At 39.5% G+C, this 23,346-nt stretch overlaps 1 protein-coding gene across 10 annotated transcripts in view; it reads right to left on the bottom strand.

Annotated features, from left to right (window-relative positions):
• TTC23 (tetratricopeptide repeat domain 23) overlaps nt 1-23,346 on the bottom strand; it is a 125,247-nt gene that overhangs the window by 53,427 nt on the left and 48,474 nt on the right. For 5 of the 10 annotated variants that reach the window (XM_067029535.1, XM_067029537.1, XM_067029536.1 and 2 more), the window contains exon 6: nt 2,271-2,453. The exons of the other annotated variants lie outside the window; for them this stretch is intronic. In XM_067029535.1, the coding sequence (XP_066885636.1) occupies nt 2,271-2,453 (183 nt within the window). The remainder of the gene's footprint in view (nt 1-2,270; nt 2,454-23,346) is intronic. 10 annotated transcript variants of the gene reach the window in all.

The raw sequence follows: 23,346 nt of genomic DNA, 5'->3' as shown, positions 1-23,346 counted from the left end.
CCTTTCTTTCCTCCAAGGAGCAGCAGGGCATAGCAGTCAAGAGGATAGACTTTGGGATAATCAGGAAGGTCAAGGGATAATGAGGAAGATTCAAATCCTGGCTCCACCATTTACTAGATACAGGCCCTTCAAGTCTCTTGACAGCTTTCTCATCAGTAAGTTAGGAATAATAACAGTGCCCACTTCATTGGGTTATTATAAAGATTAAATTAGTTAATATTTTTTAAAAAACACACCTATAATAGCCTCTGACACATAGTAAGTGCTGTGTAGGTGTTGGTTTAAAAAATATAAAATATTAAAACAACAATAGTAATCAGAAAGGATGCCATGATGCTGATAACTGATCTGTTGAGAAATTATAGAAATTTCCCAGTTTGGTGAGGGTGTGAAGCACTCTCATTAACTGTTGGGAAGAATATTATTTGGGCACAAACTTTTCTATATCAAAATTATATGTATGTATGTACACATGTATTTCTGCTAATTGCACTTTTAATAGTTTATCTTGAAGAAATACTCTGGCAGGATAAGAAGATACTATATACAAGAATGTTTACTGAAGCATTCTTTGTAATAGTGGAAAAGTATAAAGCACTTAAAGTACCCCAATAGGTGATCATCCAAGTGGGTTATAGTAAGTACATCTACACCATGTATCCATTAAAGTTAATGTCAATCTGTATGTATCAACATAGAAGTATATCCACTATATAGTCTTCAGTAAAAAAGATTACAAAAGTACTTTATATAATCTTATTAGATCAATTTTGTAACTAATCTATATGTACACATATGCATAAAGAGATACCCAAATGTCACTAAAATGTTAGCAATAGTTATCTCTAAGGAGTTGACTGCGAGTGATTTTACTTTTCTTATTTATGCTTTATAAATTTCCCAAATTTTCTTCTATAAAAATATATTACTTTTACATCAGAAAAAAATGTTAATTTTAAAAATTAATTTAAAGGTGGCAGTGGGAAAATATTCTTGTAGTTTCTTGGGGTAAGACTCTCTCATATTAAAAAATGTATCTATTATATTGTTTAGAAACAGGCATTTAAAACCAATCTTCTCAAAAATACTTGTGAAGACTACTAGAAACTTTTCTTGCATGGAAAATTTTTATGTACAAAATTCATAATAAAAGAAATCAATCCTTCTTATGTTTCCCTCCACCCCAGAATCTTTACTACAAAAAGGCCTTACTATTCCCAAATTACCCCAAAACTGAGACATAATGTGAGAAAGTAACTAAGAGACCACAAAAATAGGTTTTGTTTTCAATTGTAAAAATTGTAAAAAATTACAAACAATTGTAAAAAAATTAATAAACAGAAACCTCAGTTAAATAGAGTTAGGAGCCCAGAAGCGGGAGCTCTCCTGCTCTGGGAGGACAGCAGAGTCCAACAGGAAGAAGAAAGACTCCTCTTCTTTCCTGGCAAGAACTTAGTCAATGAAAAGCCATGGACTCTTTGTGTACTCTTTCCTTTTCCCTTCTATAAAAGCATTCTCCTTCCCTTGCCATGTGGGGACTTGCACCTGCTCACCATGGTTTCAGACCCCAAATGGAAATTTTCTGCCGATCCTGAATGAACCTTTTTTTTTTTTTTTTTTTCCTGGAAAAATAACTGGCAGCCTATTTTTTTTTTGTTAGGTCAACATAGTCATTGGATACTTTTCACAACTATTTTGATCTCCAATAAATTTCAAAGGAATTGACTGATAGAAGTAGAGTTACTTTTCAGATCTGTGGTTCAGATGGCCATAATGAAATAAAATGCTCACTGAATAGCTTATGAACTGGGATACCTTCTATAAGTGTAAAGAGGTTTAGGAGACAGCTTAAAGATGGCGGAAGAGTAAGACGTGGAGATCTCCTTCCTCCTCACAGAGACATCAGAAATACATCTACACGTGGAACTTCTCCTATAGAACACCCATCGAACGCTGGCAGAAGACCTCAGACCTCCCAAAAGGCAAGAAACTCCCCACATACCTGGGTAGGGCAAAAGAAAAAAGAATAAACAGAGACAAAGAATAGGGACAGGGACGGGACCTACACCAGTGGGAGGGAGCCATGAAGGAGGAAAGACTCCCCCACACTAGAAGCCCCTTTGCAGGCGGAGACTGCGGGTGGCGGAGGGGGAAGCTCCGGAGCCGCGGAGGACAGCTCGGCCACTGGGTGCGGAGGGCAAAGCGGAGAGATTCCCGCAGAGGATCGGTGCCGACCGGCACTCACCAGCCCGAGAGGCTTGTCTGCTCACCCGCCGGGGCGGGCGGGGCCGGGAGCTGAGGCTCGGGCTTCAGTCGGATCCCAGGGAAAGGTCTGGAGTTGGCAGAGTGAAAACAGCCTGAAGGTGTAGTGCGCCACGGCTGGCCGGGAGGGAGTCCAGTTGAAGTCCGGAGCTGCCGAAGAGGCAAGAGACCTTTTCTTCCCTCTTTGCTTCCTGGGCGCGAGGAGAGGGGATTAAGCGTGCCGCTTAAAGGAGCCCCAGAAACGGGCGCGGAGCTGCCGAAGAGACAAGAGACTTTTTCTTGCCTCTTCGCTTCCTCGGGCACGAGGAGAGGGGATTAAGAGCACCGCGTAAAGGAGCTCCAGAAACGGGCGCGAGCCACGGCTGTCGGCACAGACAGTAGAGACGGGTGTGGGACGCTAAGGTTGCTGCTGCCACCACCAAGGGGCCTGTGTGTGAGCACCGGTCACTCTCCACAACGGCCCTCTCGGGAGCCCGTGCAGCCCGCCACTGCCGGGGTCCCGGGATTCAGGGACAGCTTCTCCGGGAGAGCGCGGCGCGCCTTGGGCCTGTGCAGCGTCACGTCGGCCTCTGCCGCCGCAGACTCGCTCCGCACCCGTGCCACTCCCTCCCCCTAGCCTGAGTGAGCCGGAGACCCCGAGTCAACTGCTCCTTTAACATCGTCCTGTCTGAGCGAAGGGCAGACGCCCTCGGACGACCTACACGCAGAGGCGGGACCAAGTCCAAAGCTGAACCCCAGGAGCTGTGTGAACAGAGAGGAGAGGGGGAGGTCTCTCCCAGCAGCCTCAGAAGCCGCGGATTAAAGCTCCACAATCAACTTGAAGTGCCCTGCATCTGTGGAAAACCTGAATAGACAACTAATCATCCCAAGTTGAGGAGGTGGACTTTGGGAGCAAGATATACTATTATTTTCCCCTTTTTTTCTTTTTGTGAGTGTGTATGTGTGTGCTGCTGTGTGAGATTTTGTCTGTATAGCTTTGCTTTCACCATTTGTCCTAGGGTTAGACTGACCCGTTTTTCTGTTTTTTTTTTTAATAGAAATTTTTCTTCTTAATAATTATTTTTTATTTTAATAACTATACTTTATTCTACTTTGTCTTCTCCCTTTCTTTCTTCCTTTCTTCCCTCCTTCCCTCCCTTCTTCCTTCCTTCCCCCTTCTTTCCTCCCTTCCTTCCTCCCTTCCTCTCTTCCTTCCTCCCTTTCTTCCTCTCCACCTTCCTTCCTTCCTTTCTTGCTTTCTTCCTTCCTTCATTTCTTCCTTCCTTTTCTTTCCTTTCTATTTTTTCTCCCTTTTATTTTGAGCCGTGTGGATTAAAGGTTCTTGGCGCCCCAGCCAGGCACCAGGGCTGTGTCTCTGAGGTGGGAGAACCAACCTCAAGACACTAGTCCACAAGAGACCTCCCAGCTCCACATAATATCAGACAGTGAAAATCTCCCAGAGATCTCCATCTCAACACCAAGACCCAGCTTCACTCAAGGACCAGCAACGAACAGTGCTGGACACCCTATCCCCAACAAAGAGCAAGACAGGTCTACAGCCCCATCCATTAGCAGAGAGGCTGCCTAAAATCATAATAAGGCTACCAACATCCCCAAACACACCACCAGACGTGGACCTGCCCACCAGAAACACAAGATCCAGCCTCATCCACCAGAACAGAGGCACTAGACCCCCAACCAGGGAACCTACTCAACCCACTGAACCAACCTTAGCCACTGGGGACAGCCACCAAAAACAACGGTAACTAAGAACCTGCAACGTGCAAAAAGGAGACCCCAAACACAGTAAGATAAGCGAAATGAGAAGACAGAAAAACACACAACAGATGAAGGAGCAAGATAAAAACACACCAGACCTAATAAATGAAGAGAAAATAGGCAGTCTACCTGAAAAAGAATTCAGAATAATGATAGTAAAGATGATTCAAAATCTTGGAAATAGAATAGACAAATTGCAAGAAACAGTTAATAAGGACCTAGAAGAAATAAAGAGGAAGCAAGCAACAATGAGCAACACAATAAATGAAATGAAAAATACTCTAGATGGGATCAATAGCAGAATAACTGAGGCAGAAGGACAGATAAGTGACCTGGAAGATAAAATAGTGGAAATAACTAATGCAGAGCAGAAGAAAGAAAAAAGAATGAAGAGAACTGAGGACAGTCTCAGAGACCTCTAGGACAACATTAAACGCACCAACATTCGAATTATAGGGGTCCCAGAAGAAGAAGAGAAAAAGAAAGGGACTGAGAAAATATTTGAAGAGATTATAGTTGAAAACTTCCCTAATATAGGAAAGGAAATAGTCAATCAAGTCCAGGAAGCACAGAGAGTCCCATACAGGATAAACCCAAAGAGAAACACGCCAAGACACATAATAATCAAACTGTCAAAAATTAAATACAAAGAAAACATATTAAAAGCAGCAAGGGAAAAACAACAAATAACACACAAGGGAATCCCCATAAGGTTAACAGCTGATCTTTCAGCAGAAACTCTACAAGCCAGAAGGGAGTGGCAGGACATATTTAAAGTGATGAAGGAAAAAAACCTACAACCAAGATTACTCTACACAGCAAGGATCTCATTCAGATTTGATGGAGAAATTAAAACCTTTACAGACAAGCAAAAGCTGAGAGAGTTCAGCACCACCAAACCAGCTCTACAACAAATCCTAAAGGAACTTCTGTAGGCAAGAAACACAAGAGAGGGAAAAGACCTACAAGAACAACCCGAAACAATTAAGTAAATGGTAATAGGAACATACATATCGATAATTACCTCAAATGTAAATGGATTAAATGCTCCCACCAAAAGACACAGACTGGCTGGCTGAATGGATACAAAAACAAGACCCATATATATGCTGTCTACAAGAGACCCACTTCAAACCTAGGGACACATACAGACTGAAAGTAAGGGGATGGAAAAAGATATTCCATGCAAATGGAAATCAGAAGAAAGCTTGAGTAGCAATTCTCATATCAGACAAAATAGACTTTAAAATAAAGACTATTACAAGAGACAAAGAAGGACACTACATAATGATCAAGGCACCGATCCATGAAGAAAATATAACAATTGTAAATATTTATGCACCCAACATAGGAGCACCTCAATACATAAGGCAAATACTAACAGCCTTAAAAGGGGAAATCGACAGTAACACAATTATAGTAGGGGACTTTAACACCCCACTTTCACCAATGGACAGATCATCCAAAATGAAAATAAATAAGGAAACACAAGCTTTAAATGATACATTACACAAGATGGACTTAATTGATATTTATAGGACATTCCATCCAAAAACAACAGAATACACATTTTTCTCAAGTGCTCATGGAACATTCTCCAGGATCAATCATATCTTGGGTCACAAATCTAGCCTTGGCAAATTTAAGAAAATTGAAATCGTATCAAGTATCTTTTCCGACCACAATGCTATGAGACTAGATATCAATTACAGGAAAAGATCTGTAAAAAATACAAACACATGGAGGCTAAACAATACACTACTTAATAACGAAGTGATCACTGAAGAAATCAAAGAGGAAATCAAAAAATACTTAGAAACAAATGACAATGGAGACATGACGACCCAAAACCTATGTGATACAGCAAAAGCAGTTCTAAGAGGGAAGTTTAGAGCAATACAATCATACCTTAAGAAACAGGAAACATCTCGAATAAACAACCTAACCTTGCACTTAAAGGAATTAGAGAAAGAAGAACAAAAAACCCCCAAATTTAGCAGAAGGAAAGAAATCATAAAGATCAGATCAGAAATAAATGAAAAAGAAGTGAAGGAAACAATAGCAAAGATCAATAAAACTAAAAGCTGGTTCTTTGAGAAGATAAATAAAATTGATAAACCATTAGCCAGACTCATCAAGAATAAAAGGGAGAAGACTCAAATCAATAGAATTAGAAATGAAAAAGGAGAAGTAACAACTGACACTGCAGAAATACAAAAGATCATGAGAGATTACTACAAGCAACTCTATGGCAATAAAATGGACAACCTGGAAGAAATGGACAAATTCTTAGAAATGCACAACCTGCCGAGACTGAACCAGGAAGAAATAGAAAATATGAACAGACCAATCACAAGCACTGAAATTGAAACTGCGATTCAAAATCTTCCAACAAACAAAAGCCCAGGACCAGATGGCTTCACAGGCGAATTCTATCAAACATTTAGAGAAGAGCTAACACCTATCCTTCTCAAACTCTTCCAAACGATAGCAGAGGGAGGAACACTCCCAAACTCATTCTATGAGGCCAACATCACCCTGATACCAAAACCAGACAAAGACGTCACAAAGAAAGAAAACTATAGGCCAATATCACTGATGAACATAGATGCAAAAATCCTCAACAAAATATTAGCAAACAGAATCCAACAGCACATTAAAAGGATCATACCCCATGATCAAGTCGGGTTTATTCCAGGAATGCAAGTATTCTTCAATATACGCAAATCAATCAACGTGATACACCATATCAACAAACTGAAAGAGAAAAACCACATGATCATCTCAATAGATGCAGAGAAAGCTTTTGACAAAATTCAACACTCATTTATGATAAAAGCCCTGCAGAAAGTAGGCATACAGGGAACTTTCCTCAACATAATAAAGACCATATATGACAAACCCACAGCTAGCATTGTTCTCAATGGTGAAAAACTGAAACCATTTCCACTAAGATCAGGAACAAGACAAGGTTGCCCACTCTCACCACTCTTATTCAACATAGTTTTGGAAGTTCTAGCCACAGCAATCAGAGAAGAAAAAGAAATAAAAGGAATCCAAATAGGAAAAGAAGAAGTAAAGCTGTCACTGTTTGCAGATGACATGATACTATACATAGAGAATCCTAAAGATGCTACCAGAAAACTACTAGAGCTAATCAATGAATTTGGTAAAGTAGCAGGATACAAAATTAATGCACAGAAATCTCTGGCATTCTTATATACTAATGATGAAAAATCTGAGAGTGAAATTAAGAAAACACTCCCATTTACCATTGCAACAAAAAGAATAAAATATCTAGGAATAAACCTACCTAAGGAGACAAAAGACTTGTATGCAGAAAACTATAAGACACTGATGAAAGAAATTAAAGATGATACAGATAGGTGGAGAAATATACCATGTTCTTGGATTGGAAGAATCAACATTGTGAAAATGACTCTACTACCCAAAGCAATCTACAGATTCAATGCTATCCCTATCAAATTACCACTGGCATTTTTTACAGAACTAGAACAAAACATTTCACAATTTGTATGGAAACACAACAGACCATGAATAGCCAAAGCAATCTTGAGAACGAAAAATGGAGCTGGAGGAATCAGGCTCCCTGACTTCAGACTATACTACAAGGCTACAGTAATCAAGACAGTATGGTACTGGCACAAAAACAGAACTATAGGTCAATGGAACAGGATAGAAAGCCCAGAGATAAACCCACACACATATGGTCACCTTATCTTTGATAAAGGAGGGAAGGATATACAGTGGAGAAAAGACAGCCTCTTCAATAAGTGGTGCTGGGAAAACTGGACAGCTATATGTAAAAGTATGAAATTAGAACAATCCCTAACACCACACACAAAAATAAACTCAGAATGGGTTAAAGACCTAAATGTAAGGCCAGACACTATCAAACTCTTAGAGGAAAACATAGGCAGAACACTCTACGACATAAATCACAGCAAGATCCTTTTTGACCCATCTCCTAGAGAAATGGAAATCAAAACAAAAATAAACAAATGGGACCTAATAAAACTTAAAAGCTTTTGCACAGCAAAATATACTATAAACAAGACCAAAAGACAACCCTCAGAATGGGAGAAAATATTTGCAAATGAAGCAACTGACAAAGGATTAATCTCCAAAATTTATAAGCAACTCAATAACAAAAAAACAAACCACCCAATCCAAAAATGGGCAGAAACCTAAACAGACATTTCTCCAAAGAAGATATACAGATTGCTAACAAACACATGAAAGAATGCTCAACATGATTAATCATTAGAGAAATGCAAATCAAAACTACAATGAGATATCATCTCACACCGGTCAGAATGGCCATCATCAAAAAATCTAGAAACCAGAAATGCTGGAGAGGGTGTGGAGAAAAGGGAACCCTCTTGCACTGCTGGTGGGAATGTAAATGGATACAGCCACTATGGAGAACAGTATGGAGGTTCCTTAAAAAACTACAAATAGAACTACCATACGACCCAGCAATCCCACTACTGGGCATATACCCTGAGAAAACCATAATTCAAAAAGAGCCATGTACCAAAATGTTCATTGCAGCTCTATTTACAATAGCCAGGACATGGAAGCAACCTAAGTGTCCATCAACAGATGAATGGATAAAGAAGATGTGGCACATATACACAACGGAATATTACTCAGCCATAAAAAGAAATGAAACTGAGTTATTTATAATGAGGTGGATGGACCTGGAGTCTGTCATACAGAGTGAAGTAAGTCAGAAGGAGAAAAACAAATACCGTATGCTAACACATATATATGGACTCTAAGGGAAAAAAAATGTCATGAAGAGATTAGTGGTAGGACAGGAATAAAACACAGACTTACTAGAGCATGGACTTGAGGATATGGGGAGGGGGAAGGGTAAGCTGTGATGAAGTGAGAGAGTAGCAGGGACATATATACACTACCAAATGTAAATTAGATAGCTAGTGGGAAGCTGCCGCATAGCACAGGGAGATCACCTCTGTGCTCTGTGACCACCTAGAGGGGTGGGATAGGGAGGGTGGGAGAGAGGGTGATGCAAGAGGGAAGAGATATGGGAACATATGTATATGTATAACTGATTCACTTTGTTGTAAAGGAAAAACTAACACACTATTGTAAAACAGTTATACTCCAATAAAGATGTTTAAAAAAAAAAAGTGTAAAGAGGTTTAAAACACAAGAGGAGGTCAGGGATGTGTTCCTGGACCAAGAAGAGTTCAGGTTGTAACTTGCAGCAGCTCTAACCTTGGAAAGGAAGAGATAAATAGACAACCTAGTAATACTGGACTCTCCTAACTCTTAATGAGCTTAGAATATAGTAGGTAATAAGTAGCTTTGTACATATCACATTTTATTTTTTAAGAGAAACCCCACTAGCATCTATGGTGATAGAAAGAGGCTTTGAAACATGGTTGGTAACAAATCACTTAGCCAAAGAATTAGATTCCTGGTAGACAAAAATTAAATAATTGAAAACTGGAGTCAGCAAACCATGGCCTGTGGGCCAAATCTATTCACTGACTGCTTTTGTAAATAAAGTTTTATTGATACAGTCAGGCCCACTTGTTTACTTATTGTCTGTGGCTGCTTTTGCACTACAATTGGCAGAGTTGAAGAGTTGCAACAGACACTGTATAGCCTACAAAGTCGGAAATATTTACTGTCTGGATCTTTACAGAAAAAGTTTGTAAATCAAACTCTTGTCTAGAATCTAGAGAAAGTCACATACTTTTAAAATGACTTCAGATTTTTTTCTACCTAATTTAGCCTAAATAACTCAGACAATGCCATAGTTATTTGAGCAAAGGAAAAAAATTCATCTTTTTTTCTCATGTTCATAAATGATGAAGAGTGTGCCAAGGAAGTAAAGAAGAGGTCCTTTGTTTCCAAGGCTGCTTGTAAAAGTTATAGAAGAGAAATAAAGCCAATACAAATGCCAAGATGATTTCATTTGGGCAACAATTTTAAAAGAAAGCAATATTCAAAGCTTAGCAATCAAGCTGATAAATGAGAAGAAAACAGAAAAGTAAACAACAACAAGGCATAAGTTAATTCATGTATCAAAAATTCTTCCTTTCCTGAGATAGAACACTAAAGAAAAGTATTTGGGGATTTGTGAAGCCATCTCAGCCAGAAGCACAGCACAGCACTCCAAGTTAACACCACAGCATCTTTTGAGGTATTAAAAAGTGATCCTTCAAATATCCGACTCTCAGAGAAAATTTTATAGAGAATACAGTATGAGAGGCAGGTCAATCAGTTACAAGTACTGCAACAGGAGCAGAAAACCCAGACTGTAGTTTGAGCATCCTTACTTACTAGGTCACACAACCTTGGGAAAGAACAAAATGTTTCTGAACCTTGGTTTCCTCATCTGAACACTGGTGTCCAATAGGGTTGTTGTGAGAATCAAGTAAGATGTCTGAAAGTGCTTTGCAAACTGAAGCAAGCCATACAGATTGATATTAAATCCCTATACATAATCATACCTTGTACTCCTTCCCCTCCCAGCCTGTGGTCTCTCTGGAACTGAGAGGCATAGTTTCAGGTTGTTGTGTTGAAATGGGCTCATTTGTGGTCTCATCTTGTTCCCACCCGCATGAGATTTTGGGAAGTCCAAATAATAGGTAGAATCAGTCAAACTCATGTGCAAGTGGGGTAAGCATTTTCTTATACAATTGGGCTTTTTAAAAAATTGAGAATAATTTACTATCAGAACAATACATATTCATCATTAAAAGTAAGAAAAGATATGGAAAATTAAAATATATAATTACAATATCCAAAGAGAACTGCTATACACCTTGATATATAAATATATATATAATAAGTGTATATATATATGTGTGTATATATATATATACACTTCCAGATGATTTTCTATGCATTTTTTAAAAAGAATCATAATGTTTTAGAACCTGCTTCTTCCACTTAATCATACATTAAAATGTGGCAATAAATGCTATAATATCACTTTTATGGCTTCCCTGGTGGCGCAGTGGTTGAGAGTCCGCCTGCCGATGCAGGGGACACGGGTTCGTGCCCCGATCCGGGAAGATCCCACATGCCGTGGAGCAGCTGGGCCCGTGAGCCATGGACGCTGATCCTGCTCGTCTGGAGCCTGTGCTCCGCAACGGGATAGGCCACAGCAGTGAGGGGCCCGCGCACCAAAAAAAAAAAAAAAAAAAAAGCTATAATATCACTTTTAGTGGCTGAATGGTGCCATATAAAGTTTGATTGACCACTCATCTTCAAAAATATTTAGGATAGGGACTTCCCTGGTGGTCCAGTGGTAAAGAATCCACCTTCTGATGCAGGGGACATGGGTTAAATCCCTGGTAGGGAAACTAAGATCCCACATGCCGCAGGGCAGCAAAGCCTGCGCGCCACAACTACTGTGCTCACGTGCCTCAACTAGAGAGACCATGTGCCACAAACTACAGAGCCTACATGCTCTGGATCCCACGCGCCACAACTAGAGAAGAGAAAACCTGCATGCCACAACTAGAGAGAAGCCCACACGCTGCAACAAAGAGCCCGTGTGCGGCAACGAGCACTGCAACGAAAAATCCCACATGCCTCAATGAAAAGCCTGTGTGCCACAACAAAGACCCAATGCAGCCAAATAAATAAATGAATAAATACATATTTAAAAAAATATTCAGGACATATAAAAAATGGTTTGTTAAAAAAAATGGTTTGTGGAATATTTTTACAGATCATATTTCTGATGAGAGGCTTGCATTTAAAATATAAAAAGAACTCCTACAACAATAATAAAAAAGATAGGGCTTCCCTGGTGGCGCAGTGGTTGGGAGTCCGCCTGCCGATGCAGGGGACACGGGTTCGTGCCCCGGTCCGGGAAGATCCCACATGCCGCGGAGCGGCTGGGCCCGTGAGCCATGGCCGCTGGGCCTGCGCGTCCGGAGCCTGTGCTCCGCAACGGGAGAGGCCACAACAGTGAGAGGCCCGCATAACGCAAAAAAAAAAAAAAAAAAAAAAAAAAAAAAAGATAAATAGCTCAATTAAAAAATGAGCAAAGCATCTAAATAGTCATTTCTTTGAAGAAGATGCAATAAGCACATAAAGAGATGTTCATCATCACTGGTCATCAAGAAAATGAAAATCAAAACTACCGTGAGATACCACTTCATACCCGTTAGGACAGTGGCTATAATAATAATGATTTTTAAAAAGATAATAAAATTGTTGACTAAGATGTGGAGAAATTGGAATCCTCACACACTGCTGGTGGGTACGTAAAATCGTAGTTACTTCGGAAAACAGTGTCAGTTCCTCAAAAGTTTAAACACAGAATTACTAGATAACCTGGCAATTCCACTACTAGATATATACCCAAAAGAAACGAAAACATATGTTGACATAAAAACTTGTACACAAATGTCCATAACTGCACTATTCATAAGAGCCGAAAAGTAAAAACAACCCAAATGTCCACCAACTGAAGAATGAATGAATAAAATGTGGTATATCCACTCAATAAAATGTTATTCAGTCACAGAAAGGAAGTATTGATACATGTTACAACATGGATGAACCTTGAAAAAATTATGCTAAGTGAAAGAGACCAGTCACAAAAGACCACACACTCTATGGTTCCATTTACATGAAATGTCCCTAACAGGCAAATCCATACAGACAGAAAGTAGACTAGTAGTTGCCAGGGGTTGGGGAATTTGAGAATGGGGACAGACTGCTAATGGAATTAAAATGTAAAATTGTTTGTGGTGATGTTGCATACTAAAACCCATCAAATTGTATACTTTAATTGGGTGAATTGTATGGCATGTGAATTATATCTAAATAAATCTGTTATTTTTGAAAGGTTTGTGAACATTTGGAAGCAAAACGAAATATAGATGAGACTCAGCCATAAACTTAGTCATTTTTGTTTAAAGAAGTAACTGTATTAATAGTTATTAAACAAAAATCAAATTATTTTAACCTTAATATCATCTGCGAGCCAGACACTATTCCTAACTTGCTCATTTAAAGCAGGTCAGAAAGAGATGTTGGCTTTGGCTCTAAATTGGTTGCATCACTGGATGATCCTACCCATGTTTTAGTTGGGGGGGTTAGGAGAATTCTGTGGGTCTTGCTGCACCTGACACACAACAGAGTGGGCATTCCCAAGGGGAGGCCATAAATCAGGCTTGGACACTGAGCTTCTCTTTCTAACCTTCCAAAGCTGTTGGCATGCCTCCTGAGGAGCTCTAAGTCCTGGAGGTCTCCAGGGGAACACCTAGGTCTATGAAAAGTATAATCTTAATGAGAAACAGTAAATTCATAGAGAGAAAAGCCATACAAAAATATTTTTAATGGAATCTTCTGGTAAATCAATTATACTGTAAGTTTAAATATGTTAATATATATCATATCATGATCCCAGATGCAGAAGAATCTAGAAATAGGTGATAAATCCAGTCTTTTCCCTTCGGCTGATCAATTCAAGCCACTAAGCTGTGGTTAAGGAAATTAGCCTGAGGATCAGTGAGTTACAAAGGAAAAATAAATTCAATATAACTCCCAGAGTAGCAGAATTCACGATGTGACAACATGGGGTTGGAACAGAAAGGCCAATCCTCCAGCTCAGAACTGAGTGAAGCACACCAGGCCATCTGGGGTTGGTTTCGGAGTTCTGGTCCAACACTAAGGGCCTCAAACTCTTGTCTTCAGGGCCTGACTCTGCACCCACAGAATCCTGCGCCTTCCTCTGCCTAAATCCTGATGGACACCTGCCCAAGGGGGCAAGTGGGAGTTTTAATCCAGCCCAGGCTCTGGTCACTGAGCTGGGTGTTTGGATACAAGCCTGTGTCCACCTGGAGAAAAGGAGACTTTTTTTTTTAATTCTCACGAAGGCTCCGTTCACTCACCCAGTTGTGTAAAAACGTGGTGCGGAGGTGGCAGTGGCTCTGCTGGGACTCTAGCTTCCCTCGACTTGATGAGTTCAGATGACTCATGGGAGTCATCTAAACCTTCCCATTTGGTTCCCCGGATGCCAGTTCTCTTTCAGCCCCCCAGTTGTGTCATGCCTACCTTCTCTCTGGGTCTTTGCTGGTTCTTCTATCTGGAATGTTCTTTCTTCCATCTCTACCTGGCAAACTGCCATTCATCTTTCTATCATCCCTTTTCCAGTTTTAGCTTAGCTGTCTCCTCCTTTACTCCTTTATGTAGCTTTCCCTGCCAGGGCCAGGACTAGAGTGAGACCAGTGAGACACCTAGGACACACCATTTAAGGAAGTGCTCACTCTCAGTGTCGGGCAAGTACAGAGTTGGCATCCAAGTGTGAGCCCCTCCTTAAATGGTGTGGTCTGGGCACCTGGCTCCCTCATCCTAGTGCTGGCTCTGTTCCCTGACATCCCAGGCTGGGTTGGGCGACTCTGTGAACACCTGACTGTGCTCCAACAGAACTGTGAACCTCCCCTCTCAGGATACATCTCTAGCATTGAATTATAAGTGCCTGGGTACCCGGCACCAATCCCTTTAGTGCAGGACTCTGAGAAAGCAGAGTCCAAGGCTGCCGCATTCATCTTGACATACCCAGCACCCTGCAGTGTTTGACACACAGTGGGTGCCTGCTGTCTATGGAAGGAGGGAGGGTGAGGTGAGGAGGGAAGAAAGAAGAAACAACCTGCAGATCCACTGACTTAGAGACTTTGAGGCTATAGTTCATACCTTAATTTTCACAGATTTTGGAATAAATTTTAGGGAAAAAATCTTCAAGAAAGAAACATATTTTCACATTGATTTAGTTGCAAAAACATTAGACTGCTGCTCTAATTAAGGGCTGGAGAAATTATTGAAATTTTAAAAAGGTGGAAAAAAGAAACTTTGTAAGAACCTATTAGGGTTTGAATTGTGTCCCCCCCATCCTAAATTCATATGAAGTCCTCACCCTCAGTACCTCAAAATGTGACTTTATTTGGAAATAGCATCGTTGAAGACATAATTAGTTATATTAAGAAAATGTCATACTGGACAGTATGACTGGTATCCTTATTATGAAAAGGAGATATTTGGACACAGAGGCACAGGGAGAATGCCATGCGAACACAAAGGCAGAGATTGGTGGGATGCATCTGTAAGACAAGGAACACCAAAGGTTGTCTGTACACATCTGGAAGTTAGCAGAGAGGCATGGAACACCTCACAGTCCCCAGAAGGAACCATCACCACCCACACATTCATCTCAGAATAACTTTTTGTTGTTTAAATCACCTAGCTGGTAGTACTTTGTTATGGCAGCCATAATAAATTAGTGCAGAACTCCTACTGGCTGACTCCAGGCTCCGAGATTTTCCTTTCATCAGCACCCTAATAGATGAACACTGGGTGTACTCACCCAGGGCAGCTAGTTAGATATGGAAGTACCAATTTTTCTTTTTAAAATCACATTGTGGTCAAGTCCAAGTGGTAACTTTCCATTACTTCACTGCCTGGAAATTTAATCTGAGTATCTGCTGAGAAGGAGACCTGGAAGGAGGCAATTTCAGCAGGAACAAACACATGGCTTTCATTGACCATAGTTTTGCCCTTGCTACAAGAATGTTTACATGAGGGCACAGACCTCATGAATCCAATGACATCCAACAAGCTGTTAGCAGGATGCCCAGCCCTGAAGGGAACACAGTCACACATGAAGGTGACCTGTTGCCATTTCTGAACTCTCTAAGTTTAAAAGATTTTTGTCAACCTATTATTGGTCTCACATTTCAAACCCTATAGAATTCTTCAGACTGTGAGTCCTTCTTTCACCTGTAGATAAAACTATTTACCTCCTCACTTAAGTTATCCAAAGGGAAAAAATTAGATCCCTCACACTATGTACACAAAAGTTCCAAGTGACTTTTAGAGGCCTAAATTTAAAAAGCAAAACCTTGATACATTTGAGGGAAAATATAAGGAAAATAACTCCATGACTTTGGGGTAGGGAAGGATTTCTTAAATAAGATACAAAAGTACAAATCAGAAGGAAAGAAGTAGGTAAGTTTGGTCACGTTAAAAATAAAAACTCCTGTGCATCAAAATTCATCATAAAGAAAGTGAGAAGGCAAATTACACATTGGGAGTACATACAATATATGTAACCAGCAAATAACTTGTCATCAGAAGTATGAAGAATGTCTACAAGTTAATAAGAAAAATGCAAATAACTCAGTTAAAAAATGAGTAAAAGAAATGAACAGACATTTCACAGAACAGAAATTCCAAATGTCCAGCAGATGTATGAAAATATGTCAAACCTCACTATTAGGGAAATGCAATTAAAGAAACTATATGATTGGCAAAGGTAAAAAGTCTGACAATATCAAGTATTGATGAGGACATGGAGTAATGGGAATTACTGCTGGTGAGAGTATAAACTGGTGTAAAGCAAACCTAGTAAAGTTGATGATGTGGATACTTGTGAATTAAGTAATTCCACTCCTTGGCATATACCTCAGAGATAATCTTGCACATATGCCCATAGAGACATGTACAAAAACGATCATGGAAATGTGTTTATAATAGTGAAAAATTGGAAGCAATTTATGTGTTCACCATCAGAATGTATAATTAAATTAGAGGAAAGTTAGATGGATTAAACATAATATGGAGGTTTAAAATGAACAGACTAGCCCTATGTGTATCAACTGACGTGGATACATCTCAAAAATAGAAAACTAATGGGGGAAAAGCAAGCTACAGAAGGAAACATACATATGAAGTAAAAAAATGAAAAATAATACTGTATATTTTTTATGGCTATACACTTATAGATTCAGAGGAATGAAAAACGCTAAATTCAACATCACAATTGCCTGTAACATGGGGAGAAGAAAAGAGATTGAGAAGAATGCATATCAGGGCTTCCACTTATCTGAAATGTTCTATTTTGAAGCTTGGTAGTGTATACTTGAGTATTCACAGTAACAATAGCTTTAGTTTTATATGCCTGAGACATTTGGTTAAAAAGATGAACAAATACAACACTCTGTTGTTTAGCGTGTGCAGAGAATGTGGCACTTTCTACTCTCACCCTTTGAAGTTGCTGTTGCATGCTATTCCAGGGTCCTGGCAGTAACCAGCCAGAAACGAAGGCTATCAAGCTAATGCAATCTATAATGAGCCTTCTGGAGTTCATTGAGGGTACACTGTTCACATAAAATAAAAGACAAAATAGAAAATAAAATTACTTTAACTTCACCATATGTTTTAAAAAAAGGAACTGGGGGAGTACTACATCAGGAAATAACTAAATTATAGTCTTACCTCCATTTCCAACTCATTTAAAGCCATCAGTCAATTTCAGGCAATCTTGTCTGTCTCTATTTGCTCATAAGTAATGTGTGGGAGGGCAACATTTTCTCCTTTCCTTTCCTATCTACCTGCCAGGGGATGCTTTGAGGATTTATTATCTAGTGGGCCCATAATGTGTTTGGGTAGCTTTAGGATACACACTGGACAGATGAAAAGATAGAGAATTCTGAACAACACAATGTGGCAGTATGTTAATTTGGCAGGTCCACAACTTAAACCACAGCATATTTCATTGAATGAAAATACATCTGTAGTAATTCGACAGAGCACATGACAAGACACTATCTCATTTCAGATGAGTTTCAGAAGATCCCACAGGGATGGAGATTTGTTTTAACCTGCAACAAACAAGTGCAATCTCCTCTGGTATTACTAAGGCAATAGAGGGTTTCCTTTTAAAAGCTCAGGAATTTGGCAAGAATACTGAGCACCAGTGAACAGCAGAAGCCCTGTAGGACCGTTGCTGCTGATGGGAATCTGATGAAAAATCAATCTTGGAAGAGGAAAATTAGGATTTTCTAGAGTCAAAAGGAGAAAAGGTTTACATCTGGGTCTCTCTTTACCATCTGGCACACATAGGTAAAAGCTGTGTTCTGTAGAGGGCATTGTCAGGTTTCCATTCTGTGCTAGTGAATGGGATCTGTGCTGTGGTGAGGAGTGTGGACACCAGAGTTGGATGCAGACCTGGCTCTACTCTGCTACTTCCCAGCTTTGTGACCCTGGGAAATGACCTCACTTCTCTCAGCTTCGGTTTTCTTCATTTGAAAATGGGAATATGAAGGGTACCCACATCACAGGGAGGACTACAGATTAAATGGTGAGATGAGGTCTGCAAAGCACTTAGCAAGAGCCAGACCAGAAGGTGATCAAGAATTGCTAGCTAGTGTGGTTGTTTAAAATCATTATTATTAAGTGCAGTTGTTTAAGGAAATGTATATTATACAGATAGAGTATTAGAAAAGGGAAAGACCAAAATGCAGTGCTCTAAAATAGTAAAGCTATTCGAAGAAAATGAACACACTAATTTGAAAAGATACATGGGCCCCAATGTTCATAGCAGCATTATTTACAATAGCCAAGATATAGAAGCAACCTAAGTGCCCATCAACAGATGAATGGATAAAGAAGATGTGATACATATATATTGAGTTGGCCAAAAAGTTTGTTTGGGCTTTTCTATAACACCTTATGAAAAAACACGAACGAACTTTTGGCCAACCCAATATATACACCGCATGCACACACACACAATGGAATAGTACTCGGCCATAAAAAGAATGAAATTCTGCCATTTGTGACAACACGAATGGACCTAGAGATTATTATGCTTAGTGAAATAAGTCAGACAGAGCAAGACAAAAGACAAATACTCTCTATGCTATCACTTATAAGTGGAATCTAAAAAGTAAAAGAATTGAATGAATATAACAAAACAGAAACAGACTCACAGATATAAAGAACAAACTAGTGGTTACCAGTGAGGAGAGGGACACGATAGGAGTAGGGGATTAAGAGGTACAAACTACTAAGTATAAAGTAGATAAGCAACAAGGATATATTGTACAGCACAAGGATATTTAGCCATTTTTTTGTGGTAACTTAAAATGAACTACAATCTATAAAAATATTGAATCACTATGAAATTAGTTTCAGTACACCTGAAACTAATAAAATATCGTAAATCAGCTATACTTCAACAAAAATAAAAATAGTAAAGCTTTAGATGATTCAAATAATAGAAAGTAGATAAAGTATATGAAAGTAATCTGTGCCATGTGTTTTTCTGCTTCCCCACATTTAAAAAAAATGATTTAAAAAAACAGATTTTGTATAAAGTAAGAGCGTCTCTTCAATCGCAGGAATACAGGATGACAAAGAGTGCCAGGAAAAATCAAATTATTTCCTTCTTTGTTAAATAAGCATAAAACATTCTAGGCACATAGCATTGAATGGGAGGAGCTGACAGGAGAAATATCTCCTCTGGAGAGCAGTGGGGTGTTTCCTGGAAGTAGGAAAGGGAGAAGGAAGGTTTTGAGCACATGAGCATTTGTCAGAGCCTTTATGCCCAAAAGATAAGTGCAGAGAAAGTGGTTCTTTAAAGAAACACTGGGACTTCCCTGGTGGGGCAGTGGTTAAGAATCCACCTGCCAATGCAGGGGACACGGGTTCGAGCCCTGATCCAGGAAGATCCCACATGCCGCCGTGGAGCAACTAAGGCCATGTGCCACAACTACTGAAGCCCACGTGCTTAGAGCCCATGCTCTGCAACAAGAGAAGCCACCAAAGTGAAAGGCCCGTGCACCACAACAAAACGTTGCCCCTGCTCACTACAACTAGAGAAAGCCCAAAAGCAGCAACGAAAACCCAACACAGCCAAAAGAAACACATCTCTAGGCATGAATTAAAAAAATAAAAGCTGAGTAGAGCAAGCAAAAGCTAGATTTGGAGGTTATTGACTGGACCAATTAAGAAAGGACAATGGTAAAAACAAAGGCTATTTACCAAAGTATCAAAAATTCACAATAAAAGCCTTGGGAATGTATTCTGGGAAACATGTGGAACTAAGTAGAATTCCACCATCCTAATGAGGTGATGCCAGGTAGATATAGACACTGTCCCCCTTGCCACTATTTTCTCCATTATCTTCTACCCCCTCCCAGGAAGTACTGGCTAAGGGAGAAACCTCTCCCATGTTCTTTCCTCTCTGGAAAACTTGTGTTAGGATCATTTTCCAAATCTTGTGACTATAATGAATCTAGAGAAAGCAAGACAAAGAAACAAACTTGAGCTTAAAACATATACATGTGTATATGTATATACACATATCTACATACAGATATATACATAGCTGATTTTTAGCTTAGGTGGTTTGTTAGAGCAAAGACAAAAAACCAAAATGAAACAAAACAGCCTTCTCAAGTCATAGGAAAAAAAAGTACAGGAAAGAATATAGCAAGACAGGGGCAGTCTTGAAGTACAGTATCTTATTCTGTGATGTCGGTACTACATGCTTTAAAACCAAATCATTTCCAGGATGAAATGGCAGAAAGGAAAATGCTCCATTAGACATTAGCAATAATAATAGCAACTTTTTTAGGCCTACCACATACCCAGATGCTTTAATGTAGGGTTCATTTCATCACCACAGCAACCCTCTGGGGGCTGACCATTCCCACCTCAACAGCAGAGGAGAAGGAAGGACTTGCCCAGGGTCCTTCAGTTGCGAAGTTGAATGGATGCTGACATGAACCCAGGGCAACCTGACTCTAAGGCTAAATTGTCAAATATATCATGTCACATACCTTAGAGATACCTGGAAGGTGTCCTGTTGATGCTCTGAGGAGCATTTACTTATCACAGGCACACTTGAGAGCTAGTTCAGCACAGCAAGCAAGGCCAGGCAAAGTGCTCTCTGGGTAAGCTGTGGAGGATTCCAAAGATGACAAATCAAGCAGTCACAGAGAAAGCTGGGGACAGGTCACATGTTCCAGAGCAGCAGTCTCAAAAGGCCATAACCATCATGCCACATAGAAAGATTATTTTAAAAGGTATGTGAGTGTGTGTGTGTGTGTGTGTGTGTGTGTGTGTGTGTGTGTGTGCAATGGTGTACTCCTGCTGTCTCTGGGGAATCTATCTACCAGTAACCAGGATAGAAAATAATCCTTAACACTGGAAAAAATTTGCTTGCTTTCACTAGTGACTACCTTGGCCCCATTTGAAAAAACAACTGCACACATAGGAACACAAGATTTGGATTCACTCTCCAAAGTTAATAAATAATTACTGAATGAAGTAGTGCTGGAACAGAGAAGGGCAGGTAGAAGCAATGAAGCTTCAGGCCACAGTTAGGGATGGAAGGCCCGGAGCGTGAGTCACCCTGCAGCCCTTATCTGTCAGCCCAAGGAGAAAAGAACTGGCCTAGCCTGATGGGCACCATAAAAGGCGAGGCAGTAGGAGGAAGATGATGCACTGAAAGATACCCTTTTAAGAGAAACACAAGTCCCGCAAGAGCTGCCTAAGAAATTATCCTGGTCTTCCACTTCCAAGACAGGGCAAAAGAAAAAGCCCTTGTGGTTGTGAGCATAATTGTAGAAATGTACAAAACCAAAGCCTTGTTACTTTCTAAAGCAGATTGGTTTGGACAAAATATTCACACTTCACTGAGGAAACAAAGTGATTGCATGAAAACCATTCAGTTTAAACATGCATGCTCCAATGAATATGTTACAGTGAAGAATCAGGACGAAAAGAAGCAGTGAAGTTTAAAACAACTCCCTTAAACACAAAACTGTAGGACAGCTTGGAACATTAACTTAAATTCTTGTTGGGTATTCAGCACATATGCGTACAAGGCCCGCCATCTGCTGACAAGGTTTGGTACTGATAATTTGGAAAGCACTCAGGAGGTGGCGGATTTTGGCAGAGGATAATTTACTCAATTTTGTAGCAAGTGCTCAACATTAAGTACTAATAACATTAGTCAGGTCTCAACATATGCAACAAGTATCATATCTTGGACCTCGTATCTTTATATTTTCTCTTTTATAATATAAGAAGAATACCTACTTCTGGGCAGGAAGAAATTCTGGACTGGTAGGCCCCCCCAGTCACTATTCCCTTCCTCCTCTGTTACATAAACAGAATCATACAGTATGAATTCTTTTTAGTCTGGCTTCTTTCACAAACATTATGTTTGTGGGAGTCATCCATCATGTTAAGCATAGGAGTTGTTTCATCATTTTCTTTGTATGAACAGATCACAATTTTATCTACTCTACTGCTGATGAACATTTGGATTGTTTCCAGTCCTTGGCTATTACAAATAACACATAGCTTTGGACATTCTTGGCTGTGTCTTTTGGTGAACATATGTATGCATTTCTATTGGGTGTATAATTGGGAGTGATACTGCTGGGTCATAGGGTATTCAAACATTTAAACTTAGTAATAATGCCAGTTTTCTAAAGTAGTTATACCAAATATATTCTAAACAATCACATGTGAGAAAACGTATGAGAGCACTATATACTTGCCAACTTGATGTTATTAGGCTTTTAAAAACTTTTAGCTATATTAGTGGAAATGTAGTAGTATCCTATGACTTTAATTTTCATTTCCCTGGTGACTGATGAGAGGAATGTCATTTAATATGCTTTTTAGTTATGTGGGTATCCTTTTTTGTGAAAAGTCTCTTGCCAGGGAGTTCCCTGGCAGTCCAGTGGTTAGGACTTGGCACTTTCACTGCCATGATTCAACCCCTATCTGGGGAACTAAGATCCCGCAAGCCACACGGCCTGGCCAAAAAAAAAAAAGTCTCTTGTCCACTTTTCTATTCAGTTGTTTGTCTTTGTTTTATTGATATATAGGAGTTCTTTACAGAGTCTAGATATAAGCCCTTTGTCAATTATATGTATTACAAATATCTTCTTCCTCTTTCTTCTTGTCTGTGGTATGAAACATATGGTGATTTAAGTACAGAACAATATAGCATCAAGCAGAAGAGAAGAGAGAATTAACATACTCAAAGTCCCTTACATTGTCCAGAAAGTGGTTAATTGACGAATTGCATTAGAGTGTAATAAGTCAGGGATACAAGCAACAAATTCTATGGTAATCACTAGAAGAAAAATAAAATAATGTATAACTTACCAGTTAATAGATAGGGAAAGGAATGACAAAAATATTTGACTAAACTAAAGGAAGGCAAGAAAGGAGAAAGCAAGGAACATAAAACTGGTAGGACAAAAGGAAATTTTAAAACTCAAATATATCAGTAATTAAAACAAAAAAATATGAAGATTGAAAATTAAGAGATGGAAAAAGGTATTATAGGAAAATTGTTACCAAGAAAGCTAAAGTATCAATTTTAATATCAGGCAAAATAGATACAGACATAGGGGACAAAGAAGAACAATATATACTCACAAATAAAATATCAGATTAAGAAGACAGGCTGTTTAACTCTCCTCCCACCCAACAGAA

The sequence above is a fragment of the Kogia breviceps genome, chromosome 3 (assembly GCF_026419965.1).
Source record: "Kogia breviceps isolate mKogBre1 chromosome 3, mKogBre1 haplotype 1, whole genome shotgun sequence".
Lineage (NCBI taxonomy): Eukaryota > Metazoa > Chordata > Mammalia > Artiodactyla > Physeteridae > Kogia > Kogia breviceps.
Note: the sequence above shows the minus strand (reverse complement) of the source record. Positions and strands in the feature narration are given on the sequence as shown.